The sequence below is a fragment of the Anomalospiza imberbis genome, chromosome 7 (assembly GCF_031753505.1).
Source record: "Anomalospiza imberbis isolate Cuckoo-Finch-1a 21T00152 chromosome 7, ASM3175350v1, whole genome shotgun sequence".
NCBI lineage: Eukaryota > Metazoa > Chordata > Aves > Passeriformes > Viduidae > Anomalospiza > Anomalospiza imberbis.
Window position 1 is genome coordinate 12,531,365 of NC_089687.1, and position 25,574 is coordinate 12,556,938.

At 35.7% G+C, this 25,574-nt stretch overlaps 1 protein-coding gene and 1 long non-coding RNA gene across 6 annotated transcripts in view; both read right to left on the reverse strand.

The window, feature by feature from the left end:
* Window positions 1-25,574, reverse strand: part of PTPN4 (protein tyrosine phosphatase non-receptor type 4) — a 110,648-nt gene that overhangs the window by 49,529 nt on the left and 35,545 nt on the right. For 4 of the 5 annotated variants that reach the window (XR_011000741.1, XM_068195434.1, XM_068195435.1 and 1 more), the window contains 9 exons: window positions 21,359-21,513; window positions 14,818-14,925; window positions 11,957-11,999; window positions 11,782-11,860; window positions 8,062-8,106; window positions 7,762-7,814; window positions 5,625-5,745; window positions 4,480-4,567; window positions 3,636-3,724 (listed from right to left, as the gene is read on the reverse strand). Coding sequence is in view for 4 of the 5 variants with exons in the window: in XM_068195434.1 (XP_068051535.1) it covers window positions 3,636-3,724; window positions 4,480-4,567; window positions 5,625-5,745; window positions 7,762-7,814; window positions 8,062-8,106; window positions 11,782-11,860; window positions 11,957-11,999; window positions 14,818-14,925; window positions 21,359-21,513 (781 nt within the window). In the remaining variant the exon portion in view is untranslated. Of the gene's footprint in view, window positions 1-3,635; window positions 3,725-4,479; window positions 4,568-5,624; window positions 5,746-7,761; window positions 7,815-8,061; window positions 8,107-11,781; window positions 11,861-11,956; window positions 12,000-14,817; window positions 14,926-21,358; window positions 21,514-25,574 lie in introns of those variants that run through there. The other variant, XM_068195438.1, reaches the window with a different exon arrangement.
* LOC137476959 (uncharacterized) lies at window positions 22,083-25,574 on the reverse strand. Its single transcript, XR_011000749.1, has 2 exons — window positions 24,491-25,574; window positions 22,083-24,084 (listed from the first exon to the last, which is right to left on the reverse strand). It is a non-coding gene; the product is annotated as an uncharacterized lncRNA (long non-coding RNA).

Here is a 25,574-nt window from a genome sequence, read left to right on the forward strand (position 1 = left end):
AATTTTTTTAACACCTTGGTGTACAGTGCAACTAAAAGAACATTTCAATATATACCTTTTCTAAGAATGGTGCTCCGTACACTTTGCAAGATATCAGATTTACTTAGCAATTATTCAATTTATAAAAACATTTACTATCTCTCACTCTCTGGGGTTTTCCTCTTCTGCTAAAGAAATTACTACCCTTGGTGATTTACAAACTCAAAGAGAATAAGAATACCTATGGGGTTTTAATGTCATCCCATCATTTCAGCTTACAGAGGGAGGTCAGCTGACTTTTAATCCTAAAACCATTTGGAACAGACTCAAAGCTGTAATATTAGCCAGTAAGGTGTAACTCAGCTCAAAAGAGCCACCTCTCAAGTACAAAGGAATGACTCAGCACAGCTGTTTCCCAGCTGTTTCAATAAAATACAGCAGGTAAGAGTTACTATGCACTGCTAATATCCTGCTAGGCACTGAATGAGCATATCTATACTCAGCCCAAGGAAAAGGCATCCTGTCTATACTGCCTGGTATGATTTTCCCATCTACAGTCACGTCAGACATCCTCAATAATAAAATATATCTTTTTAAATGAAGAGATATTTGAAATCCTAGTCGAAAATGCAAATTGCACTCAAACACGTGGAAGCAACCTGATGATACCAAGCACTGGCTCTCACAAGGGCTTTGCCACCCCAACCCTTGGGAGGGTGATAAGGCAGGACATAAGCAATCCAGCAAATTTCTTGAGCAAGACCTTATTGACCCAGGTTCTGGACCAGGCACCCAGGGAAGATGGTCCTGGTGGCCCAACTCACAAACAAGAAAGGATTGTCCAGATTTAGTAGCCAAAGACAAACAGGGCTCCGGCAGCTGTGAGATGGCCAAGCTAAAGATATGAAAGGAAGTGGAGGGATGCAGCAGACTAAACCACAGGTTCAGGAGAGGACACTCCAGTTTGTTCAGAGTTCTGGTGGGCAGAATCCCATAGAAGCTGCCTTTGGATCACAGGAACAGAGGACAGATAGTCAGTCTTGAAGGACAATCTTCTCAATCCAGAACAATCCCGATGTGCTAGAAAACATGCAAGAATGAGAAGAGGCCAGCCAAGATGCACTCAGAACTGCTGACTGGGCTCAAACACAAAAGGAAGTGTCCAAGATGTGTAAGCGGGACAAGATGACCAGGGAGGAACACAGTACCACCTAATCATTCAGGGATAAAACTAGGAGATCCACAGCACAACTGCAGTTGCAACTGGCACTGGATGCAAAAGGCAACAAAGCTTTCCAGAGATACATCAACCACAAACACCAGGCTAAGGAAAACACATTTCCAGCTGCTGAACTGGTGGTCTAGAAACAGAGGAAAGGCTGGTGTACTCCATGATCTTCTCCTTTGGTCTTCAGTCTCCTTGGATTTCCAGGTCTCTGTGCCTGGTAGCAAAGTTTAGGGAAAGGAAGAATTATATACAATACAGGAAGATCAAGATAGGACACATGGATAAAAGGCAGTGTCCTTTGTTTTCCCCTATTCCTCACTTGTCTTCCTCCTGTTTAATTTCTCCTTATGATCAAAAGGTTCACAATAAGCAATTAAGATATAATATCAAATTAAGAGTGAGAGGGCAAAGAAATTTTACTTGAGTCTTCTCTAAGCAATACAGTTAAATCTTTATTTCCTTCCACATACATGCATTTCTATCCTCTCACTTGTCTCAAAATTCAGGAGTACTGAAAAACAGGTATCCAAATATCTACTATACCTATAAAGCATTGGGAAGACACTACACAGCTCCAGTTGCATAGGAGCAACAATATGTGGAAGCAAAAGGAACTATCAGTACTAGTGGCACAAGAGCGGCAGCATGATTATGGGTAGAAAGAAAGGGTAATAGGTCTATTATTGAGCTATATTGTGGAAATTGGTATTTCAGATTATTACTCATAGCAAAAGAAAGCCTCTAACAGGGTGAAATGGGCAAGGGTGGTTATTTTTTTTTTTTTTTTTTGTAAAGACCAATTATATTGGAACTATAGACTTCACAGCAAGAAATTAATATCCCTGGTGTCAGCTGATATGGCTGAATATAAAGAAGAACTGTTTAGGTAATTACACATACACAAAAAAAACCACACTAAGAATTTAGATCAGCATCCCTGGCATGCAAACAATATGAAGCAGAACCCAGAGAAACCTCCAACTTCCATTAATGACGTGTAGCTTAATTGTGACTTAAATTGTACGTACTCAGTAATTTACCAGTGTGATTTACAGAACCTATTTCTACTCTTGCTGTTTCCCAAAAATAACAGCAGTAAAATCAGACTGAATAAAACTTTCCTGATTATTACCACATTCCATTTATAAAGCTGCCTTAGCCCAGAAATGGCTCCAACATCTCAAAATTCACACCACATGAAGGATATCTTTCCTGTGTCACTAGTATAAGGGCAGGTCTGACTGACTGGTACAGTAGTTTCAGGTTTATCATTGCAAGCTCCACCTTTAATTTACCCAATAACCATGAAGACCAGAAATTTAAATGCTTTGTAATGGTCTCAGACTTACATTCCTTCAAATGCATACAAGTAAAATGTTCACCACATTCAGTTGTACTGGCTGCAGATAACACTTTGATATAGCTCTGTTTTTTTTGTTTTTCTTTACAAAAATCAACTAAAATTGGACCAATGACACTGTTTCTTATCTTGGTAAATCACAAAATATGTAACTTTCCACAATGAACCTTGAGACTAAGCTTAGCACAGAAAAATAGAACATCACAGAAATTCACTGGGCTGCAGAAAAGATCAAGCACACATAAGCAGCAAATAAAATTGCAAAATCAGTAGCAAATGAACAGTTCTGATCATTTCTCTTGAACAAACAGATTTTGTGCCTGATGAACTAATGTCTGCTATGATAATCTTATATTACTGACTTCACCCATTCAGAATGCAGCTACAGCAACTCAGCAACACAAGCAATAAGGCTGTCAAAGTGGACTTTAAACCAGCAGAGGAAACCAAGGGAAGGTTGCATCTGCAGGAACTAAGAAAGGCATTTCCAGAAAGGTGACATAAACTCTATAGAGCACCACAGAGGCTATAGAGCACTTCTAAAGAATTTAGAGATGTAAAGATTTTCTGCAGTAAATGCACTTTTTTGATCATATAATGAACATAGTTATTTACAGATGAGAAGACAGTATCCTGAATGCTCCACCTCAGTTATTCACAAGTATCATAACTATATTAAATTTCAAACACACACCACAATTAATTTATAGGTCACAAAACAGGTAAGAGCAGTCAGTCTCCAGGTTAATATTTTTCAATTCACCTGTCTCTTTAAAGACTGTAAGCTAGACCATCACACTGGCCCTGGCCATATAGTAATTGAAAGTAAAATATGCTTACAAACTCCTGAAGAAAAGGAGCATTGAAATTCATTACAGTTTCATTAGAGTTTCAAAGTTGTTTAACAGCACACCATGCAGACCAGGACAAACCCTCCCCCCACAATTCCCCATGGCACATGAGATAAAAAATTTCAACATCATATGAAACAACATAAGTTTCAGTCTTTTTAAGAGTGATAAAAATATTTTGAAACAGCAAATAAAAGCATTAAACAGCTGTCCTTACCACTGAAAGGTGTTAATTCGTACTCGGTTCTTAAAAATTAGTATTCCACCTGACATCACTCCAATCATTATTTCATTGTTACTCTGATCCTTTAAAAGAAGGGAGAAAATTACTTGGAGAACAGTATCAATATCTTTTGAAACCTCATATATAGTCATCACTCTCTAAATACACAAAATAACGTGGAAGGAAATGTGTTTTAATAAGACAAATAAGAAATTAAATTATTCCCTCCTATTTAGGACAAACCTGAATATTTGCTCTGAGTTCCTTATAAGCTACCACAAAATTTTAATTTCTCAAGTTAGATCTTCTGCATTTCACCAACTTTGATGAAATAAATAGGAGAGTATTCTGGTTTATTAAGAATAGCAGCACAAATAGGCTGGCTTGGCATTTGCTACACTAAAAGCAACCAGCAACTTTAATTCCTACCTGAAAGGAAATTGCAATCTCAGAACACAGAGAGGAAAGAGTCTAAAACAAACAATGTTGTATATTTAAAGCATATTTAAATAGCACTTTTTTCTTGAATTATCTTTGCACTCTAATCAAGCACCTGCTATAGAACTCTCAATATAGCATTCAAGGCAACAAAGCTCAACCTGATTAACACACAGATAACTAAGCACAAATATGAGCAAAGAAATACCCTCTCTATAGTGAAACAGTGGATATTCAATCAGTAAATCCCAGTTAGGCACCTCAGAGGATAATATTTTTTTCTTTTATTTTCGCTTGTCAGCAAAAGCCTGGAAGGCTCACAAAAAGAAAAGCATGTTTTTCCATATAAATCTGAGAGGAATACATTTTTACATTGCAACACTAGTTCATCCAAACTTACCCTTGCATAGTGCAATTCAACTCCATAAAGTTCTAAGGTACGTGCTGTATTGAGATAATTGAACTCTGCTTCTGCAGGAGACAACCCTCTGAAAGAAAGCAACTAAATCAGAAACGTTCTAACACAACCTCCCACATCAGTGAGTGCAGACAGAAAATCTGCATTCATTTTACTACTTCTATCCCCACCCTGAAATCTGAATTTCCTTTCTCATGATAAACAGACTGTAATCCAAAACTTTTAACAGAAAAGAACCTATATTTCCAAAAGAACAGAAGTCTTGACAAGAGCCCACAATACATTTTATTTTAATGAACATTATCATTTAAATGTTTGTGGATCCCTAGAATCTGAAAATTAGTTTTACAATCCTGTATTTAGCATTGGCAATTTAGATTACCATCAATTCCCTCAAATGTCTTTAACATAGCTAAGAGAATTTTTTAAGTCTTTATCTGAAATTTAAGGGAGCATTCTGTAGTTTCGAAAGCAAACAACAAGACCTGATCAAGCAAATGTTTTATAATTATTGCTTACATTTTGTTAAATTTAACTAACAAAAGGCACTTAAGTTCTAAAATAGGAAGGAGCCATCACTGGAAAGTACCACAACTTTACATACTGAAAAAAAAAATATTTTCCATTGCTTCATTGCCTTTTCCTCTTTCTGAAAGGTCAGAGACTTGCATGCAGGAAAGAGCAGATACTGAAGAAAAGGACTTTGTTACTTCTGAAGTAACTCTTTTTCTGGTGAGAGTATCATGAAAACAAAGCCCTTATGCTCAGAACATTCCCAAAGACTGAAAAAAAATCTTAAAGAAAATATATCCGGCTAAGTTAATATCCAACATAAAATGCACAAACACTGTTTTCAGAGAACCTTTAACTTAACATGTTCATTCTTTCACTAACTTAGATACTGATATTCTGTATAGACAATAAATGGTATTTATTATATAGGTATCTAATCTACAAAAAAGAAAAATCACATTATCTTAAAAGAAACAACTGAAACCAACGAACCAACAAACCCAACAACCCACCCACCTCAAAACCTTTAAGAAAAAAAACTGTTTTGTTTTATATAGCACAGCATCAGCAGTCAGGATTTGACAAAGTCAGTATCTTCTGATGTAAATCCTTACATGTGCTGCTGATGTAATTTTGCTATTTCTTTTTCAAAGTCTTGAGGCTGGCTAGGGATGAAAGAATATTCTGAGAGGTAGCCTGGCAAGTTTTCTGAATGGTTGTAGTCTCCCAGCTCGGCTAAAATATTAAAAAGAGAGGTTATTGTTTATCACTGATGTACTTGGCATTGTGCAATGCCCCCAAATTAACATGAGTTTGCTCCCACATAATTTATGATCCACAGCAAAGAAAAACAGAGAAGACATTTGGACTCCCATTTTTCCTTTTGAATAAACGGTCACATCCTCAGTGAATATCGAGATTATTTAGAGAGGGCTTTGATTATGCACTTATGAAGGCTGTTCATAAAGTCTTTAATTTTTAACAGACAAATTAATCCATAAATGCTGTCATTACAGCTAGCACAAAGTAGGATATGTACATATATATATATATAGGATGGTATTCAATTTTCTCTTATTATTTTACTTTTGCTTGTTTTCATGTGATTACACAATTTTATTATTTAACACTACAACCACTATTTCATTATGAAGATCTGCAAAATCCAGCCACTCCTTCTGCACCAAGACACACTCAGAAGCATTAGAAAAATATTTTTTGCACATTAAATTGTATGTATGAAACAAAGTACACATACATACACCTACATTGAAACTACTCTACTTGAAACTACTAAAAAGTGTGTTTAAATTATTTGTAACACTTTCCTAAAATTATAATAAATAGATTACAATCACATTTGTCAGAAAACAACATATAAACAACATTTGCTAAAATTTTTTGAGGCTTTCTAACTACAGTAGAAAAAAAAAATCAGCTTTAAATATCTGCAATCCATGTAACAGATCAACAGTAATAGATAAGAAACATGAAAAGAAGAGTGGATAGATAACAGTAATATATCATGATATGGGATGCTGGGCCGGACTAGCAGCACTGACAAGGCAGATGAAGGCACTTATTGAGCAGGAGGATAAGGAAAGGAAAGGAAGGTAGGAAAGACCTCTGGGTCACTTGCATCATCACAAACAGATCCTACTTTAAATAATTTAAAAACTAGAAAATTGACCAGGTTTTATAACAGAATGCACTCCTTGCTGAAATCTGCTATTTACATGCATTTATAAAGAATCCAGGAAGTTTATTACTAGGCAGGTACAGGCATCATTAGATAGAGCTCTGCAAGCTGAAGAAAATAGCAGCAGGATGTCATGGATAAATATAAATGCACTGTGCATACCCACCACATCAACAATATTTTAAAAAAAAACCCATATTGCATTCTTAAAACCTTAGAATGTTATCAAACTTTCATAGTTCCTGTTATCAAATACTTTATCTCTTCTAAGACAAATCCCTATGGCATGACAGCATTTGCAGTACATTTTTCAGGCAGCTGAAGCGTGGGAGTTTTGTTTAAGAGAAACTGTTCTATTGACTGACCTACAAAAAGGTGACCACTGAGCAAAACCATGCATAAAACATGACATTAACATTACTCTATATTTTTTATGAAAGTATTAACATGGACACTGTTTCTCTGATATGTACACAAAGTACTAACGTGGATGTAAGTATCTTCAACAGTAGAAAAACACAGGAATGTGAATGAATATATTGGGATTGCTTAATTTCAGCTTATGAAGAAAAACTGAGTGAGGAAGAGAACTAAATGTCGGTTTTCAAGACTCATCTACTCACTGGATGCCTTACAATTGCCAAGATGGGTATCAAACTTTTTGGTCAGATAAGGCCAGAACTCCCTTTTTTACACTTATTTGGAGGTTCACTGCGTTGTGTGCTAAAAATGTTTTAGTGTCTTAGGAAATACTCTTTAGTATCATTCTCAAAGCAAAAGCAACAATTCTGTGTCTCAAAATACACAGGAATAAAAGAGTATTGATTTGGGGTTTTCTAACAGTGTGGCTTTAAGTACTTTTTCCATATCCAATTCAGCAAATCATGCTGGGGGAGGACAACCAATCAATTTCCTCAATCATGAGAAAATTAGCACCATGCCCACAAACACCACAGTATAATGCTATACAAAGTACATTCTTTAGAAACTAATCAATAAGACTTTTTATATATTTCAGTACTAATAAGTACACAAACACAAATTATACTTACATTGAACAGCATAGGAAGCCAGAAGAGCAGCAGTATTATAAGGACAGGGCAATCTGTTTTGTTTTTAAAATGATAAATAAATAAAATTACATATTTCATATAATATTTGGCTGTTGTGAAAACCCTAGTCTTTTATAGTCTATGAAAATATTTGACAGGTAATTATTATAAATATTTCCACTTGCATAGACAGTGATTTATTCTTAATATGTTTTATATTTTTGCAGGCAAAATCTCTCATTATGAACTTTTCCTTGCCCGGATTTGCATTTAATGCTTAACACAAGAAAAATGTCTTACCTTCCAGAAAGAATGTCCTGCTTAATTTGCAGAAAGTACTGGTACCTTATTTAGAAAAGCAAACAAAAAAACACTCTAATTAAAAATAAAAGTATTCCATCATTTTTCATCAATTTAATGTAATTCGCTTTCAGTTAGTGTAAAACTAACACTTGACATTTTGAATGCTATTTCCTAATCTATAATTGGAAAGAAATGAAACTTTGCTTCGTAAACTAATACTACAAACCTGGTAAATTAAATGACTTACAAGCTATGAAGTTATACTTTATATTTCACTGAAAGGCTACAAATTTCACATTTTTCCTGCTTTACACAGCAACCACAAGTTGAAGTTTGCATCTGTGCATGGAGGTACCCTCATAAGAATGATCTGTACTCCAGGCAGACAGAACTAATTTATTCTGAGTATTTGATACTGCTGTGTTTTCATTTATATTAATTCTTAGTATCTTGGAGTTACATTGTTATTACAAAAGTTGTGGACTCTATTATGTCAAACACCTCTCAATTAACTTCCCTTGAGCTTCTGAAGTTTTCTTTAAATTATGATGTAAAAAAAAGCTTGTTTTAGAAATTCATCTAGTTTTTTCATACCCACTCTTTCAAGTCAGGAAGGAGATTAACATAAGAAAAAGAACAGCCAAACATTTTAAAACACAAGCTACTTCCCACCAAACAGGAACACCAGAAACACCATGACTTAAAAACTCCAACAAGCTGTAAAGTACAAATTTCCCTCTAAATTACTTCCTTTGTTGCTCCAACAAAACTCAAATATTTTGTTAACGTCTCAAAATGAATCTTTTGTTCATTCAGTTTAGTTCCTTCATATTTCACTTAGAGGTTTTAGAAAATTTGACATAAAGTATAATGTTTACATTAAGTGGCAAATCACACCTGCTACAAAGCTTCACTGAACTAGAGATTGCAGTGGGGTACCAAACAAGATTTATCAAGGTGGCAGGATGCTAGCAAAAGCTTAAACTTTCAGAATAAAAATCCTTGTAACAGAGCATAAAAGCTGCAGTATAATTTGTCTCCACTGCCTTTTAAATTTTTTAATAAAAGTGTCACTGAGTGGCAAATTTAAGCATCATTCATGCTTTCTTATAAATTTAAACCCTACATTATTACTATTATAATAATCACCTGGTTTCCTTTGTGTAGTTCTGATTCAAATGCTGGGCTATACCCATTCATTACAAACACCAATATTACTTCTGAAAAGCACTAAATATGAATAATTTATTTCCCAATAAGAACTTCAACTAAGAAATTAAAGCCAAAATATATCACTTTATTACACATAACTTGACTTCTCATAACTGTGTAGTCTTCAGAAAGTGGATTATCTACCACTTAAAGTCTTACACAAACATTTACAAATACTCACAAAGAAATCCAATTATTTATAAGCTATATAGCAGTAGAAAGGTAAAACAGTCCATGTTTGTAAGAATATGAGGGAAAACATTTGTGAACTGACAACCAACGATTAGTCCATGTGCTCAACCCCTACGAAACCATCTAGAGATTCTTTAACTGGCCAGAAAGGCAAGAAGCTTAATTTAAAAGATATTAACCTCAAGAAGTTAAAACTTAGACATTAGCCAGGCTTTAGAGATCTCAAACGCTTCAAATACTTAAAATGCATACTGAAACAAAAAAAATAGATAAAGCAAATTTCTTTACTGATTAATAAATACAATAAATTACAAGTTAAATTCATATATTAAATGGATATGGTTCACATGCTTTTCTTGAGTATCTCTTCACAAATATTCAGCTGCACATCCATTTTATTTGGATTTTTTTGGTATAAAGCTTTATGAGAAATATTTCATGGAACTTAAAGGACATCTTGATTAAGGAACGCCAAGCAGAGTTCATCTTCTGTCCACTGTTTTCAGTGAACAGTGAGGTTAATGGCTTGTTAGCCAACCACCAGTTTGAACAATGAGGTTTCAAATATTATTGAGCAAAATGGGAGATCAATAGAAGCTTTAGCAAAGCAGATCTGCAAAAGCCTGAACAACAGACTCCACTAAAACAACAAAGGCAGCTCTGCATTACCATGTTTTCATCTTGCTTATATAGCTATAGCTAGAAAAGGGCAGGACAAAATTAGTGTTAATGGAGTCAACGTTAATCAGCAATTCTTCCTGCCACGAGGAGCACTAATGAAGCTTCATTCCCTCCCCAGCCAAGGTCCTGAACGAAGCTCTCCAGCACACACTGAGCTCCCGCTGACCTCTCCTGACCTGGGGCATTCAAACCTGCCTCGCTCACGGGAATGCACAGAGGGCTAACAAGACACTGAACCTTTCCCTGACATCCCTTCCTACTGCTTCATGTGTTGAGCCATTCCTCTGTTCTCATGGAATTTGTAAAGACTGAGCATTTTGTAACAGTCTCAGCTTCAGCCAGAATTGTCAGAAGTTTGCGCTTTCTTTTCTTTCCCTTTTTTGAGGTGGGAATATTGATTATGTGAAAGATCCTGTATTTGTGACATGGCATCCTAACTTCACTCCAAAGAAGCCCATGGATAATATCTCTCTCTTTATAATAATTCCAAATACAAATGAATTTTCTCAGGGGCAATTAAGCCTATTAGGAAAAAAGGCAGAGATGACCTAGATACAGAAACTACACATTATTTCTCATTTAAAAGAAAGCTGTGTTTATAGCTTTGTATTTAGAGAATAACACTTCTCCAGTTTTCTCCTTCTTTATGGTTTACTTCACACTGATCAACATTTATCCTTTTTTTCATCCCCTCAGGAATATTACATATTTTCCTTTATTTAAAAAAATATGTTTTCATTATTCATTATTTTGATAGAGTAAATTGCCAAATTTTCCTAGAGTAAATATTACAGTAAAACAAAGTCTCATGTAGAATCTCTGGGACTCATCTTAGTGAATTCTGTCTGCATAGATATGTGCAAAATTTTGTCCAAAATATGACAAATTAAAGGCAATTATAAACAAACATAGACTCAAAACGTCACAGTTTTGGTACTCAGGTTTCAAAAGCTATCGTCAATAATTTTTTTGAATGGGGCTGACCTGTTTTCAAAATGGCCGACATCCAAAAATTCTAATCTGTCAATTCGTGCCATTTATGTAGAGGGCCAGAAGTAATTAAAAATATGGAAAATTTGAGGCTTTTCTTTAGGGACTAATTGTAATTCACAAGCCTCTGGTTTTCATTCACACTGAGCATTTTCTTCAACAGATTTCAACACACTGCTATCAAAATAAGCTTACATAATTCAAACTACAACTACAACCACAGAGAGATTAATTTTATTAGTAGTAAGTAGAAAACTGGGGAGGAAAAAATGCATAATGCTCAGCAATTTTTTAGTCACAAAGGAGAGCATAGAGAAGGATAGAATTAAATTTGCACTTATTAGTAAATTCTGGAATTAAGTTTTTTCTCTTTTCTCTATTTTCCCTTTTCTGTTTCTACTTGGTAGCATTTGCTTCATGTAGTTACTTCACTCTGCATATAAATTCATAAGTTTATTCACATAGGCTTTTTGTTATATTGATTTGGTTCAACTGCATAGTTCATATCTGTAATTATTAGATAAAACTTAGAAGCTTGTACATACAACAAGAATGAGTTAAAAGAAAATTCCCATGTTATACCTTAAAGAAATTAATGACCGTTCTAGAGAAGCATTTTATTGACAAAACAACCAGACCTACCTTGTATATTCTTCTTGGAGCTTGTTTGGGTCACTTACAAAAAACTTCACTCTGAAGTTCAGACTGTGAGGAGATCCTCCTATGGTCAAGAAAAGTTATTTCTAATTAATCAGAGCACCCTGGAAAAATAGCATAATAACAATAGATGAATTGACGAAATACATACATTACTCACTTTTTAATTGTTTCCTGATAGGTTTGTTTGGATCCAACCACCTCTGGAAAGAGACAAATTGTAACACCAACTTCAGAGAAACAAAGTACAAATCGCAGCCTTATACATCAAGAAACTGGTGCTTTTCTATTACTTTTTACTTGGTCTTTTACCAAAAAGCCTCACTGGCATACACAGGCTTATTACTGATTCTAGAGACATCATCACTATCATTAACAACTGCTACTGCTCTTCCTTCCCCAAGATTAACCTATGTTGTCCAGATACCTCTTTTACAGCAGTAATTCCACTTTGAGTTGCTTCTATGATTGTCACAGAAGCCTGAGAGAGGTCAGAACCCACCTATGCTGTGTTTAACAACTGCCAGAACTACCTATGGTAGTGAAGAGCTGTAAGCAGACTCATTTACCCAGCTCAGAAGTTACTTTATTTAACTACTTCCAGTACATCTGACTCTGGATTTTGCAGCTCTGCCACAGCCAGGGAGTGATCCCACTGGCTCAAACTGCCAGCCTGAGTGTCGGCACTGCTACATCACTAACTGGATCTTGGAAGTCACAGACTCAGCACTCAGCCTCCTGGATTAAGGACTACAGAATAATTTTAAAGAACGGTTCCAAATATTGATTGTTTCTATAGGAGAACGCAGCTGTGTACAGGCAGAGCTTTATAAAAATCAATGTGGTGAATTTCAGATATAAAAGTATGGTCGCCTGGAAAGTTCTGCAAGTTGTTTAAACCACTGCCCATCAGCAACCCAGCAGTCTATGTACACACCAACATAGTCCAGGTAACTCCTAAGTCTATCTTTGGTATAAATACTGCTCAATTCCTTGTGCTGCCTTGCAAGGCAGGTCCCCAAGCATCAGGAAATTGTTATCTGGGCACAGTTCCTATGCAGTGACAGACACCTAACCCAGTACAGAGTGCAACTCCCTCACACTTATCACAGGGCGTTTGTCTGTTTTCAGGTGAGGGAGGAGGAAGCAAACACACAGGTACCTGAGCTATCTGACACACACTACGGATCTGAAGTTAGTCCTGTGTCATTTTATTCATGAGGAATAACAAATAATGATGACTAGATCCACATGCTGTATCCTTGTAGCAGTTAACTCAAGAGGAAGTAAAGAGACAGTTCTATACAGCCTCAAAAGTGCAAATATCTGAAAAAAAAAAGCCTCATACAGGATCAATTCACTTTTAAGCCTAAATGTAAAAGCTTAAAGAACAATCTAGCCAGGGATATATATGTACCTTTTATAAGAATCTTTCCAAACATGTTGACAGATACTTGATTTTTCCTTTGATATTAATATTATAAAAACCACAAAGCTCTGCAATTCATGAGATCCATGTTTAAATACAATGCTAGAGGTTTCACACTCAATTAGCAGAATCTCCTTTTCCTCATCATCTTTATCTGCTGCTGCATTAACTACATCTTAACAAAATTCTGCTGTGTTACTTCACAAGTAACTAGAATATTTGTCAACCCAATATGATTTCCTTGTCCAAATGACCCAAGTGTAAAAGTAAATGTGTATCAAAACCTGAAATTAGTCAAACCCATACATTCTTCAAGCTGGCATGACTAATATTGGTAATATTTCTTTTTAGCTCTGACACATTGTTTTCATGGCAACTAGATATGAGCTGAAGAGACAAAATGTTTAGAAACAAAAAAAAATTAAAAAATCTTTAAAGTTTGTGCTTGTACCAAATACCTGTTAAGTCATTCTTTCAGACTAACCCATAATCACCTTGTATTACAGTGTTGCGTTCATCTGCTCCCAGACAAACTAAAAGAAACAGAGCTTAGAGGCCTACTCTTTGGAAAGGTAGAAAAATTTCTGAATGTTGAGTGAAATATTGAACAATATTCAATTAAATACTTCTTTTAAAAAGCTGAAAAATAATTCAGCCTTTTCTTCTGCTTGCTTATGTTTTTTAAGCCTGAAACAAAGGTTAGAATAAAAGTATTACAGAGGCAATCCACCAGTGTCTTAACAGAGCTGTCAACAAGTGAGTGTGGCTGAATTTGATGCACGAGTTGGGAAGTAGGTTTTGACCCCATCATTGTGCTGCACATATAATAAGAATTAGGTAAAGAAATGTCTTCTAAGGAATAATACTTAGCTAAACTACACTTTGCAAAACAAGAATTGACCATTTGATACTTATAAAAGAAAATATCCAAGAAGTACCCTTTCAGGCAATTAAGATCCCAGTAGTACACTGTAACTAGTGCAGTGAATGTTACATTTCATTCTCTTGGTTTCCAGTCATGATTTACAACGTTTCAGTTGTGTAGAATTTCCTTCCAATTAAGCCAATGAACTGCTGTAAATACTCATTTCCAAGGGAGTCCCTTCTTTGTTAAGGTGATGAGATGACTGCCCTTATCAGATACTGGACTATATGAAGCACTGTTGAAAGATCACCAGGTTTCTGGGCTAGAAACAGAAACTCCATACAGTACAATCTAAAACCCCCTCATTATTCTCTAAGTCCTAATGACAAAAACAACCACAAAACAAATCTAAAACAGATTTACTATTTTTGACTACGATAATGCAATCTAGTAAACAGATACAATAAAACAAGCAATATCCTTTTAATATATTACTTCGTAAGCACAGAACTCAATATTTTACTCCAAATTTGTGACCATTAACATGCAATTTTCTCATAACTACAAGATGATAGAGACCCTCACAAATGACACAGCTGGGGAAGATGGCACAATTTTGCAATGGCTTCTATTTACCTCTCTTTACATAACACAAAGCACAGTGATGAATGTGATTATGAGTTTTAAAACTGTACTTATAAAACAGAGTTTTTAAGGGATAACTTACAGGGTTATCAGTAGATTCATCAGCCAACTGTAAACCAAAGTAATCTCTCTCAGTCAAATCGAGATGCTTGAAGACTACATCCAACAGAACTTGGCCCTGATCGTGTTTCTGCAGATAAAAAATAGAGACCTTTTCTTTAATCAGTAAATATCTACAACTGGACACACAGATTTCAGGCAGGTAGAGCACATATACATTCTTTCAGATGTGCTCTAGCAGCACTTTTTAAAATATCACAAAGTGTATCCCAGCAGCACTATTTTTAAATGAGCTTCATCTCTTTTTGAAACATATGTAAGGAAATCATTTTTCTTCTCTGTCATTTTCTGACAGTAAGAATTTCTCACTTCTCAGCTAGCTACATGATTATTTCTGAAAGCCTTTCATTAGCCAATCTTGATATTTAAAAGGAGAACAGAAAAGAAAAAAAAGAGTTCAGGAATTAATAAAGAACTCAGTGCAAACAAGAATCTTGTTTGGGTCACTGAATTGAAATGTACAGGTCTACACAAATTATCCTTCCTGATCTGAAAATTTATTCCTGACTTTAAATGAACCAGCATATTGAAAATGTTTCCAAAGTTTAATGGCAGAGACAGCTGAAAGAGCCAAATATCTAACCAAGAAGTATCATTTACATACATTCTAAGATAGCACTCCACTCTAAATTAATTTATTTAATGAAACTGAGTAACTGTAACACTTCTTTTCAGAGTCAAGTGAACAAACTTGATTTCTGCTACGGGAACAAATTTTACCCCCAAAATGATATAAAAAGAATCTGTAGTTGTTAGTACCTCGCAATTTTTTTTGCCTAACCTGGAAATACTGCCAACATAGTAATTGAAACTCTCAGTGTCATCATGACAGGACTCAATAAATACATTTGGTGAAATTTGAAGGGAGTTTCCCAAAGAAGTTAAAAGTGTCATAGTGTCTTGAAATACAAAAGACAAGCAAAATTCTGCAAGAACTGTCAAACAAGAAGAAATATGAAAGAGATGATTGATACATTTTCCACCCAGATTTTCTACTTGTCACCAAGCAGAGAAGCTTCTAACAGTTTTCTAGGTGCCAAGTATTATTGCAGCTACAATGGATTTGATACACCTTGCCTTGTTTACTGTAGGCAGTAGGAATAACTTTAGAGTTTTAGAACAAAAAAACCTGCTGTTCTGATCCCAAAGGACACTGCTTTGCATAGAGATTACATAACAGTTTACCTTTACAGTTGTTAAAATGGAAGTATGTAGCTAAAAGATCAAGATAAGTTTGCAAGAATCCCATTAATATCCATACAAGAGAAAAATCTACAAATCTACCTTCAGACATCTGTTAGTATCTAAGAACAACCTATCAAAATTAACTTTTTTTTGTTCAGATGAAATTACACTGAATTCAACTGAAGTTTAATAAACTGTCAGAGGCAGTTATTTGAACCTAAAAACTCCAAGAAGCATGATAACTTATTTCATAATAATAAAAAGTAGAGAATAATTATCCACAAATTATGTTTGAAGTTAATCCCATGAGGACGATCATACCCATAACTCTGCATATATCTTTAAGTTGAAATTACATAAGGGATCTATTTCAGGTCCCATATAAATTTGACTAAATTTAGGTGACCTAAGAATTTCTGTATTTACTTTATAAAGGACCTTCTATTTTTTTTAATGGTACAGAGAAAATATCTTATGAAATGTAGAAGCACCATTGTTAGAAGTCCACCACTGAAAAATTTACTTTACAAATTACTAAAAACAAGCAAAGAAAAAAACAGATGTTAACACAATAAATGTATAACAGCATAAATGCATAAGGCATTTTTATATACAATCCAAATATAGTCACTTAAATTTTTACTAAATTGGGAGTTTCTGTTATATTTTTAAATAAACCAATAATCAGTAGTTTTTACAGCAAATATAGCTAATTTTAAAATTACATGGCAACACTAATTGCCTCTTGGCATTTTCCCCACATAGATTTAAATAAGAACACAAACTAAGAACTTTTAACAGTAAGTACCAGAAAATGGGAGATGTCTGGAACCTAAGTTTAGTCTTGCAATTACCACAGCTGACACATTACTTCCTCTAACAGCATGCAGATACCATCTCTGTAGCTTTTTTCCAATCTAATTCTGCCAATGTATACTGTTTCTTAAAAACCTGAACAAATGTTTCCTAATGAAAAAGCTTAGAACTGGCTGATCAGTTTGAATTAAGAAATGCAGAACATCATTCCACAACCAGAAGGAAGGTATTTTTCCTGCAATTGAGCAGCAAATTTGGTAAGAGAAGACAGGTTTCAACATGAAGCATTTGTTTGGATCACAAGGTTTTACTTAGTGCAAAATAAAGATAAGCATCTAGCAAAACCAGACCTTAGCTTAACCCATCTCTGATATTTATGTAATGATGCTGCAGCTTGCCAAAGTAGGTGAAGGTCACAATTCTGCTTGTTGAAAAATATCCAAAATACTTGCAATACTATCATAACATGGAATAGCTGCTCAAAATTATAAAACAGTATGATAGCAAGTTTAAATACCTGATTTTTTTATAAAAAAGCAAACCAAATAAATGTAGATGAGCATAATAAGAAACTTGCTTTGTTGCTACAGAGTCAAGTTAAACATTATTTCCTCATAAAACAAGAAATAATGAAAACATTATGAAAAATGGGAACTACCTAAGACAAAACCACAGGAGTTAGACACAAAAATGTCCATTTTTTTCTGAATTGAAGAATTAGAGGGTTATATGCACTTACTAGTCATTGCTAGAGGCAGAATATCTCACAGATTTTGGCCTCTTAGGACAAATTTGACATAAACACTAGACATCAATACACGAACTGCATTTTATGAACTATTTATCATCTATTTCCACTAGATATTTATAGATTCACTTTTAATTGCAAAATGATTGTCACTTGTTCACAAACACCATGTGTGAAAATTTAGGCAGACCCCTGCAGGTTTACACATTACACAGGTCTGATGCCTGCTTACCAACTCCCACCCTCTTCTCAGTCCCCATTGCTGACACTCTGGTTCTGCTGCTGCCAACAGGACTGCAAACACCACGAGACATTGCTGCCCTGTCAGCCCAAAATAATTTGGACTTCTGATGCCAGAGGAAGGGGATGACAGGTTCTGGGCTCTGCTGGAGCGGGTCACAGCTCTGCTGCTCACATTTGTGGGATGCTCTGCTGGCTCCTTCACTACTGGCAGCACAGAAACCTTTCCCTAACAGCTCACCACAATGCCTGGGTTGCTGCTCCAGGAGGTGCATTCCCCAGCACTGCACAACTGTCTCCTTTCCTTCTACAACTGATGCTATTTTTTTTTTTTTTTCAAAGAAAAAAGGGCAAATATCTAAGTAATGCTGAAGATTAAATTACTAAGAATTTCTAAAATTACAGGGGGGTGGTATGGGGTTTTTTGTTTGGTTTGTTCTTTTCTTATTTGGTCTGAATTATTTTACAGTTTTTAAAATTTTGCTTCCATTAGAGTATAAATTTATTAAGTTTGTAGTTCTGGGATAGTAAAGGCTCCAAATTGAAACATTTGTCTGTGACCATTAGCCTTGCTCACAGAACAACCCACCCCATCTACCTTGACATATTGGCTTTCAGGGAATATAAGTAAGCCAGCCTGCATGAAAAAGATGTAATTTTAGGTATTTAAACAAGTAATTAAAACAAATTAAAGTAATTTGATCTCGAAGAAACAGTTTTACGGTAATGCAAATCATCCTGATCATGTTGTTAACTCATATCAGCCTTCTTTCTTCCAGCTACATGTTCTACTGAAGTCTGTTTTTCAGGATTGAAGGAGGATTTCTTCATTTGGTAAGCATTTTAGAGAAAGGGTTTGTATTCATGGAACACAGGTTAATTCCAAATGCACAGGTTAATTCCAAATGATTCATCTGCCTGGAACCAATGCAGCCTTTTCTCTGGCTGCAATCCACGGGGATTATCTGGTTTGATTTGTTACGCTGTCTACAAGGTAAGGCTTAGCACAAAGGTGCCTTTTTTTCAGATCAATGGAAAGGGCTGGTTGGATTGTGAACTTAGAACATCACATACATTATCAAGAGACATTGTCTGTGATCAGCACTTTGCTGTTGGAGAAGAAATAGCATTTAAGTACATTTTTATTAGCACACCACTGCATCCTCCAGATGATTTTTACAATCATTAGCATAAAGAATACCTATAGCAATCACCAGGAGAAAAAAAAAAAAGGTGCTAATTTATTTGATATTATCTTTGTTTTCCTTTTTTGAAAACAAGTCCATAAATATTTATGGCTAAGTATAGTGTCAACCACAATAAAGTAAACCAAAGCTATAAAACCTGAGAACCTGTATAGCATGTAGGTTACATTTGCTACGAATGAATACTTTATTACTCCCTATTTGTGAAAAAACAGATTGAGGCTAAGACATGAGATCAAGATGTTCAGCACCAAGGAACTTTTTATTCCCTAAACTCAGTTTTAATGGACAAACTTGCAGGCTGAACTGTATAAACAGTAAAGCATGATCCATGCAACTAAAATATTTAGTACACTAGGAAGGTGGTAAGAACATATTACATAATTTTTTCTTGGGAGAGACAGAACAGACATTTGAGGATTTATAGCTGGTGATCCTGCTGTTCTGAGAGGCACTAGTAACTAAAAATATACAGCTTTTGAACACCTAGATCAGAAAGAAACACATCTCCCATACCTACTGCCCAACAATTATTCCTTATTTTTCCCAGTTTTTACATCCTTCATAAGAAAAACCCGCAAGACAGATACTTTAATGGAGAACTCATGCACCTGAAAGCAAAGATGACAACATTTGCCATTTCTTATGCACTTCTAATGCTTTATATCCAACTACATTTTGCACATATTACTTTTTGGCAGGCAGTGTAGACTGGGAAACGGTTAGCAAGGATAAGAAGTTAAGAGATACAGAAAAGGGGAAAGGATGTAGCAAAAATTATCCCAGAAGGGAAAAGAGGCTTGATGTTACTAAATTAAAGTCTTTAAAAATCCATCCCTCAGCTCTATCATCCAAAATTCCCACATTTTACTACTCAGAAGTCCAGAAAAATGAAGTATTTTCTGAATGAGCTACAAAAATGCCTCAAGAGAATATCCTAAACCCTTCCATCTTGACTGACATATCTAAAACAAATAAACATCAGATCTGACTCTAAGCCTTAAGCCTCTGGATGTTGGACCCTTGCAATTTTTGCCAGATAACAGATTTAATTTCTGATCAACAGCTGCAGGCTCTAACCGCTGATTACAGAACAGAAAAATGCAATCCTTCTCACAAATCTTCCCTGAAACATTCTAATATATCAATATTGCTTGCTGAACACTGGGTGTCAGAATTCAATATAATTACTGAGCATTAGAACTTCAAATGGTCTGAATTAGATTTGTCCACATAGATTTGACAATTGCTTCACTTTCTCCCTCACTTCACATCTGAAGTCCCACAGTCTTATTTGATACTCCTACACTCCATTTGCTGAAGTTCAATTTCCTTCTGAAAAATTTTAATTATTACACCACCTGTTAACTTTCATCATCACATTATTCAAACTTTCTCTACATAAGTCATTAATTCTATAGCTTTTAAAGTAAAAGCAGAGTTCTACTACCACAGGAAAATCTACAGCTTCTTTCTTGTTGAGTTCTGGTTCTTCTCACACACAGATGACTTTAAATGCTTTAATGTTTTCTTGTGAGGTCCTTGCCTATTTGCCTATTTTTCTTTTTTTTTTCCCCTCAGGAAGCTGAAAGAAAGGGGTGCACCTGTGTAACATATACATAACATCACGAACATTTTTTATTAGAAAATGGAATAAATAATCTATTTTAAATTCCAGGTTCATGTGTAAAAGTTATTGCTTTTTTCCATTAACAGTTCTCAGTATTCAGCAACCAGTTTTCCATTTTCCTTCCTGTCATTCTCATTAGTGTAGTAGAAGGTGGTGAGCTTAAGTAAGGGAAATCACAGAACAAGAATATTATTTGAGGAAAGCAAAGAGCAGGGAGATACTCTAAGATGGCAGCTGTGACCAAGTATAACCAGACAGGTGATTGAACACAGTCAGCTACACAGCTATGGGAAGACTCCACCTTACTCATGCTCAAAACACAAAAACCAGAATGCACCAGAACAAAAGCTTCATTCAACTCAATGACAAAACTGTCCTCCATTTCCACTGGACAACTTTAATCCATTAAGAGCATTACTAGAAATAAATTATGCTTCGTACATTGGATTTTGAAATGAAGATGTGTTAGTACAACAGAGGATGCCAGAATGACTAAGTTCCCAGTAACACTGTGCACGTGTACAAGCATGCCTGCCTGAACACAACTTCCCTTTTTATTCTCTACTTAAAACCGTTTCAAAGTCAAACTCCAGCCATACAAATGCAGAAAAGGAAAGCAAGCTTAGGATATTGATCTGCAATAAGCTAGATATTGATTTTCAATAAGACCATTACTTACATTAACTCTGAAAGCTTGTACAGTGTTATCCAGGAGAAGAATGTTGCAGACCACCTCCGTATGCTGCCTGTCTCGTGCCAGCTCAGATGCTCGGACATTGTAGGTTCTGCCAGCAGGCAATCGGAAACGTGCGGTCATTACTGTCCACACAGGGTCTGCAGGCAAAACCAAGAGAAAATTTAAAAAGAGCCAAAATCGCAAAGGCAAGAATGTCTCACTTCAAAGAAAGGTGAAAACACAGCAAGTCCATTATTTAAAAACTCCATTACTGACAAAAGAAAAATGAATACTAAATTCACAATAGCCAACAACAAAGCAATGTCTTACATGTTACAACACAATCTTATACCAAAATTCTCAGTCCTTTACTTTCTGCCCATTGTCCACACCCTCCCTATTTTAAGGTTGTTTTGTGGGTTTGCTGTTTTTTTGCTGGGCTTTTTGGTTTGTTTTTAAAGATTTGCAACAACATTTTCAATTCAAAAAGCTCTGTAATTGCTGGGCATCATGGCTACCAGCTTCCTGATATTAGATGCAATTAAGTAACTAATTTCAGTGCAAAACAGCAAAAAATGCTTAGATAAAAAGCTTTATGGAGAAAAAGACAGCAAACACACAAGACTTTGAGGCATTATTCTGCAAGGCGTGTGCATTCATTGTAAAATCATAAAACATGAGAATGCACAGTGGTAACAAAAACATTACAATTGTTTCTTTTCCCCTATTTTTAAATTACATCATGAATAGTTTAATGTTTGTCAAACTACTGAATCTTCTGTCTATGTCATTTTGATTGGATTTACACATTTAGTTTGGGAGCACAAACAACTCTCATCCTCTCAGCAAGCAACCATGACCATCACAAGTGTACGCCGTGTGCTGAGAGCTGATAAATAAAATGCAAGAATTGACTTTCGCTTTTCAAATGCAAGATTCTGGTGATGACCATCCAGCCCCAGCCCAGCAAAGCCCTTATGTGCCCACCTGAAGCTGTTAACTCTATCCAATAATACCAGCTACTTTCTCAAGGGCCTCACAGGATCAGGGCCTGTGATTCACTTAATTACACACTCAGCAAACTATTTCTACATCCTTTGACAAGGGCGTAAGCAAACAGAAAGTTTCATAACTTAAGTAGAGAATATATTAAGACATAAAATTAAAATACCCTAAGAGTAGCAAAAGAACACAGGTATATTCAAAACCAAATATAAAATGACTGATTTTTCTTATCTTGTGGAAAATTATGAAGCCTTCAAACACACCTACATATTAGCGTCACATTTGTGGAGGGGGATAGGAGCATATGATTAAAAAAAAGGAAAATTTAGCAGAGGACAGCAAACATTCCAGCAGTGATTAGAGAGCTTGCATGGATCATAAGAGGTATCTATGCTCCAATATACATAAATGAAGAGGGAGGGGTAAGAAATAGTTAGTAACTTAAATACATAGGCTCTTATGGGAAAGTGGGAGACCAAGAACCAAGCTGGGACTTTGCGGTTCAATCATCTTTCCACTGCCTGCAGACAACCTCCTAAGCAACTGCTCTAAAAATCCCTGAGGTATTTTGCTTTTCTAGATCACATCTTCAGGTCTTTAAGTATGACCACACACCTGACACATATAAAAATCTGCTGGATGATCATCCATCCTTGCAAAATGCTTGTTTTGACTTACTCAGCATTTTCAGATTAACAAGTACTTGCTTCCTCACCAGACAGCTTTTTTATTTTGGCTACTCAGTCACTGGCTTCAGAACTGAAATGCTGTATTCATGTAAAACTACAGCAAGTTTATTTTTGTTTTGCTAAACCAACATGATAAATTGAATGATACAGGCACCAGATAAAGCCATCAGCTGCTAAATTTATGACTATGTCTTAATGACAAGTGTATGAAAAATTGTGTCACAAACATTAAAACTCTTAAGTAAACCCTAAAAACAAAGTCCATCTGACAACTCCTCATGGAGAGGCTGCTTCTGCTATACCTTCTACAGATCTCAAAAATAAAAAGCAGGAGAAAACCCTTAAACACCAAAGAGGAATTGAACCTCCATACCAGTGATTTGAGGCAACTGTGTAGCATTTCACAGTGTTTTGCCACATAGACACAATCTACAAGCCTTACTAGTCATAATGACATAAAGGTTGCCATTATCAGTGCAGCTACACGACTGATAACTACAGCCAAAATTTTAGGATGGTATTTGCTGCTGAGCTGAACCTAAGAAGGTTTCAGGAAAGCTCACAATTTGATTAAATTTCATTTCTCCATACCACAGAATCAGCCCCTTGGCAGGTATAATACACAAGTATTTGAAAAAGTAACAAATGAACCAAGAAACAGTGAGTGTAATCTACAGAGTGCTTTTCCACAAATACAAACAGTAGAGCACAAAGGACTGTTCAGCTTTCAAATAAGTACTGCAGTCCTCACAAATCCATTTGGTAGTGAGCTAGGAGAGTCTACCTCAACAATACACAGTTTTGCAGCAGAGGGAAAAAAAAGACTTGTTAAAAGCTAGAAACCATCATGTTTTAAGAGAAGAAAAAGGTAAGTCTCACATTTTCTCCTGTAATTTTCTCTATTTTTGTCTTATTTGCTGATGAAGACAAGACCAGCAATACTTTTCCTTCTTCATCACTGCCTTAAACTAGACAGAAAACTACATTTCAGACACAGCAACAAATCCGTAAGAGTGAGCAAAGAGAAAATCATCCCTTAGTTATTCTAAATGCAGGTGAACCCGGTGGGAAGAAATGGTGATGTCTGACTCCAGTTCAGAAGGCTGAATGATTTCTTTATTATAACTATACTACAGTACATTAATATACTATTTAAAGGAGATACTACAACTACATACCTACTTTTTCTAACTACCATATCTAACTCACTCACAATTAGTGACCCTCTCACAAGAGTCCAGACACAGGTGGATCTGACTGGCCATCAGGCTCAAACAATCCTCACCAGAATCCAATCAAGCAATCATCCCAGGTAAACAATTATCCAAACACATTCCACACGGGAAAAACAAGGAGCAGAAATAGAAATTGTTTCCTCTTTCTTTCCTCTGTGCTCCTCTATCAAAAAATCCTGAGAGAGAGAAGAATGTGCCTGCCACACCTTAGTGACCCTCAAAATCCTTTATCACCATGAAACCATTCAATCTCTCCCTTCAACAGACCCAGCCTGCAGATCTATCAAGACTCTTGCTGTAATATAGATCATCTTTGCTCCAGCCAAATGAAAAACATTGCACAGTTACATACAATGACCGGATTTTTCTCAATGTACATAAATGAAATTATCAAATTCAAGAGAGCCATAGTATCAGGAGTTTGCTATGGAAACAGGAGCAGCTATATTGGGCCAGAACAACAGTAGCTTGCAGACTGGAAGGGCAACCCCTTCTCCACTCTCTTTAAGGAAGAAACAAATAGGACACACACACTTCTCATGCTGCTCCACAGTCTGGAGTTTAGCATCTTCCCAATGTGAAGCTCATACTCCCACTGTGCTGGACATCAGTCATTCATGAATGTTTTCTTCATGCACTTAAGAAACTATGTTTTGTACTTTCAGATTACACAATGAAAAATTATATTCTATGTCCCATATAAAATACACAGTAGTTGGAACCACAATCTCATAGTAGACAAGTTTCTTGCATGAAGCCAAGAGGTTTTTGCAACTACAGAACACAGTTTTAAAAGTATAATGACCCAAATCCTGAAATGCATCTAGAAAATGGAAAAAAACCAGCCATGAAAGTAATAGAGAAGAAGGTGACAAAAGACTGTTTTCTGCAAGCCACTCTTTGCCTATACGTCAGTAAAGAAATTATGAAAGAATGTAGAGAATATGTTAAAACACCTGCACCATCACATGCACTTTCAAAAATACTCCTCCTTCTAAGACCTGCCAAGGTTATTTCATGGAACTGCTTTGCGGCCAATCATGTGCACACAACCCATATTTAAACCTCTATCAGCACATGTACCCTTAACAAAAAGGACGCAGTTGTTAAGCACAGATAGACCCTGCAATTACTGGTTTTACTGACACACTTGTTTTATAACAGGATTGGTCCCAGACTGTACCCATATCATCTTCACAATTTCTTTCTGTCAGAAATACATACACCAAGAGCACAGATAGTATTATGTCTCCCAAACACATATTGCCATTCTTGCTATATATTTTGAAA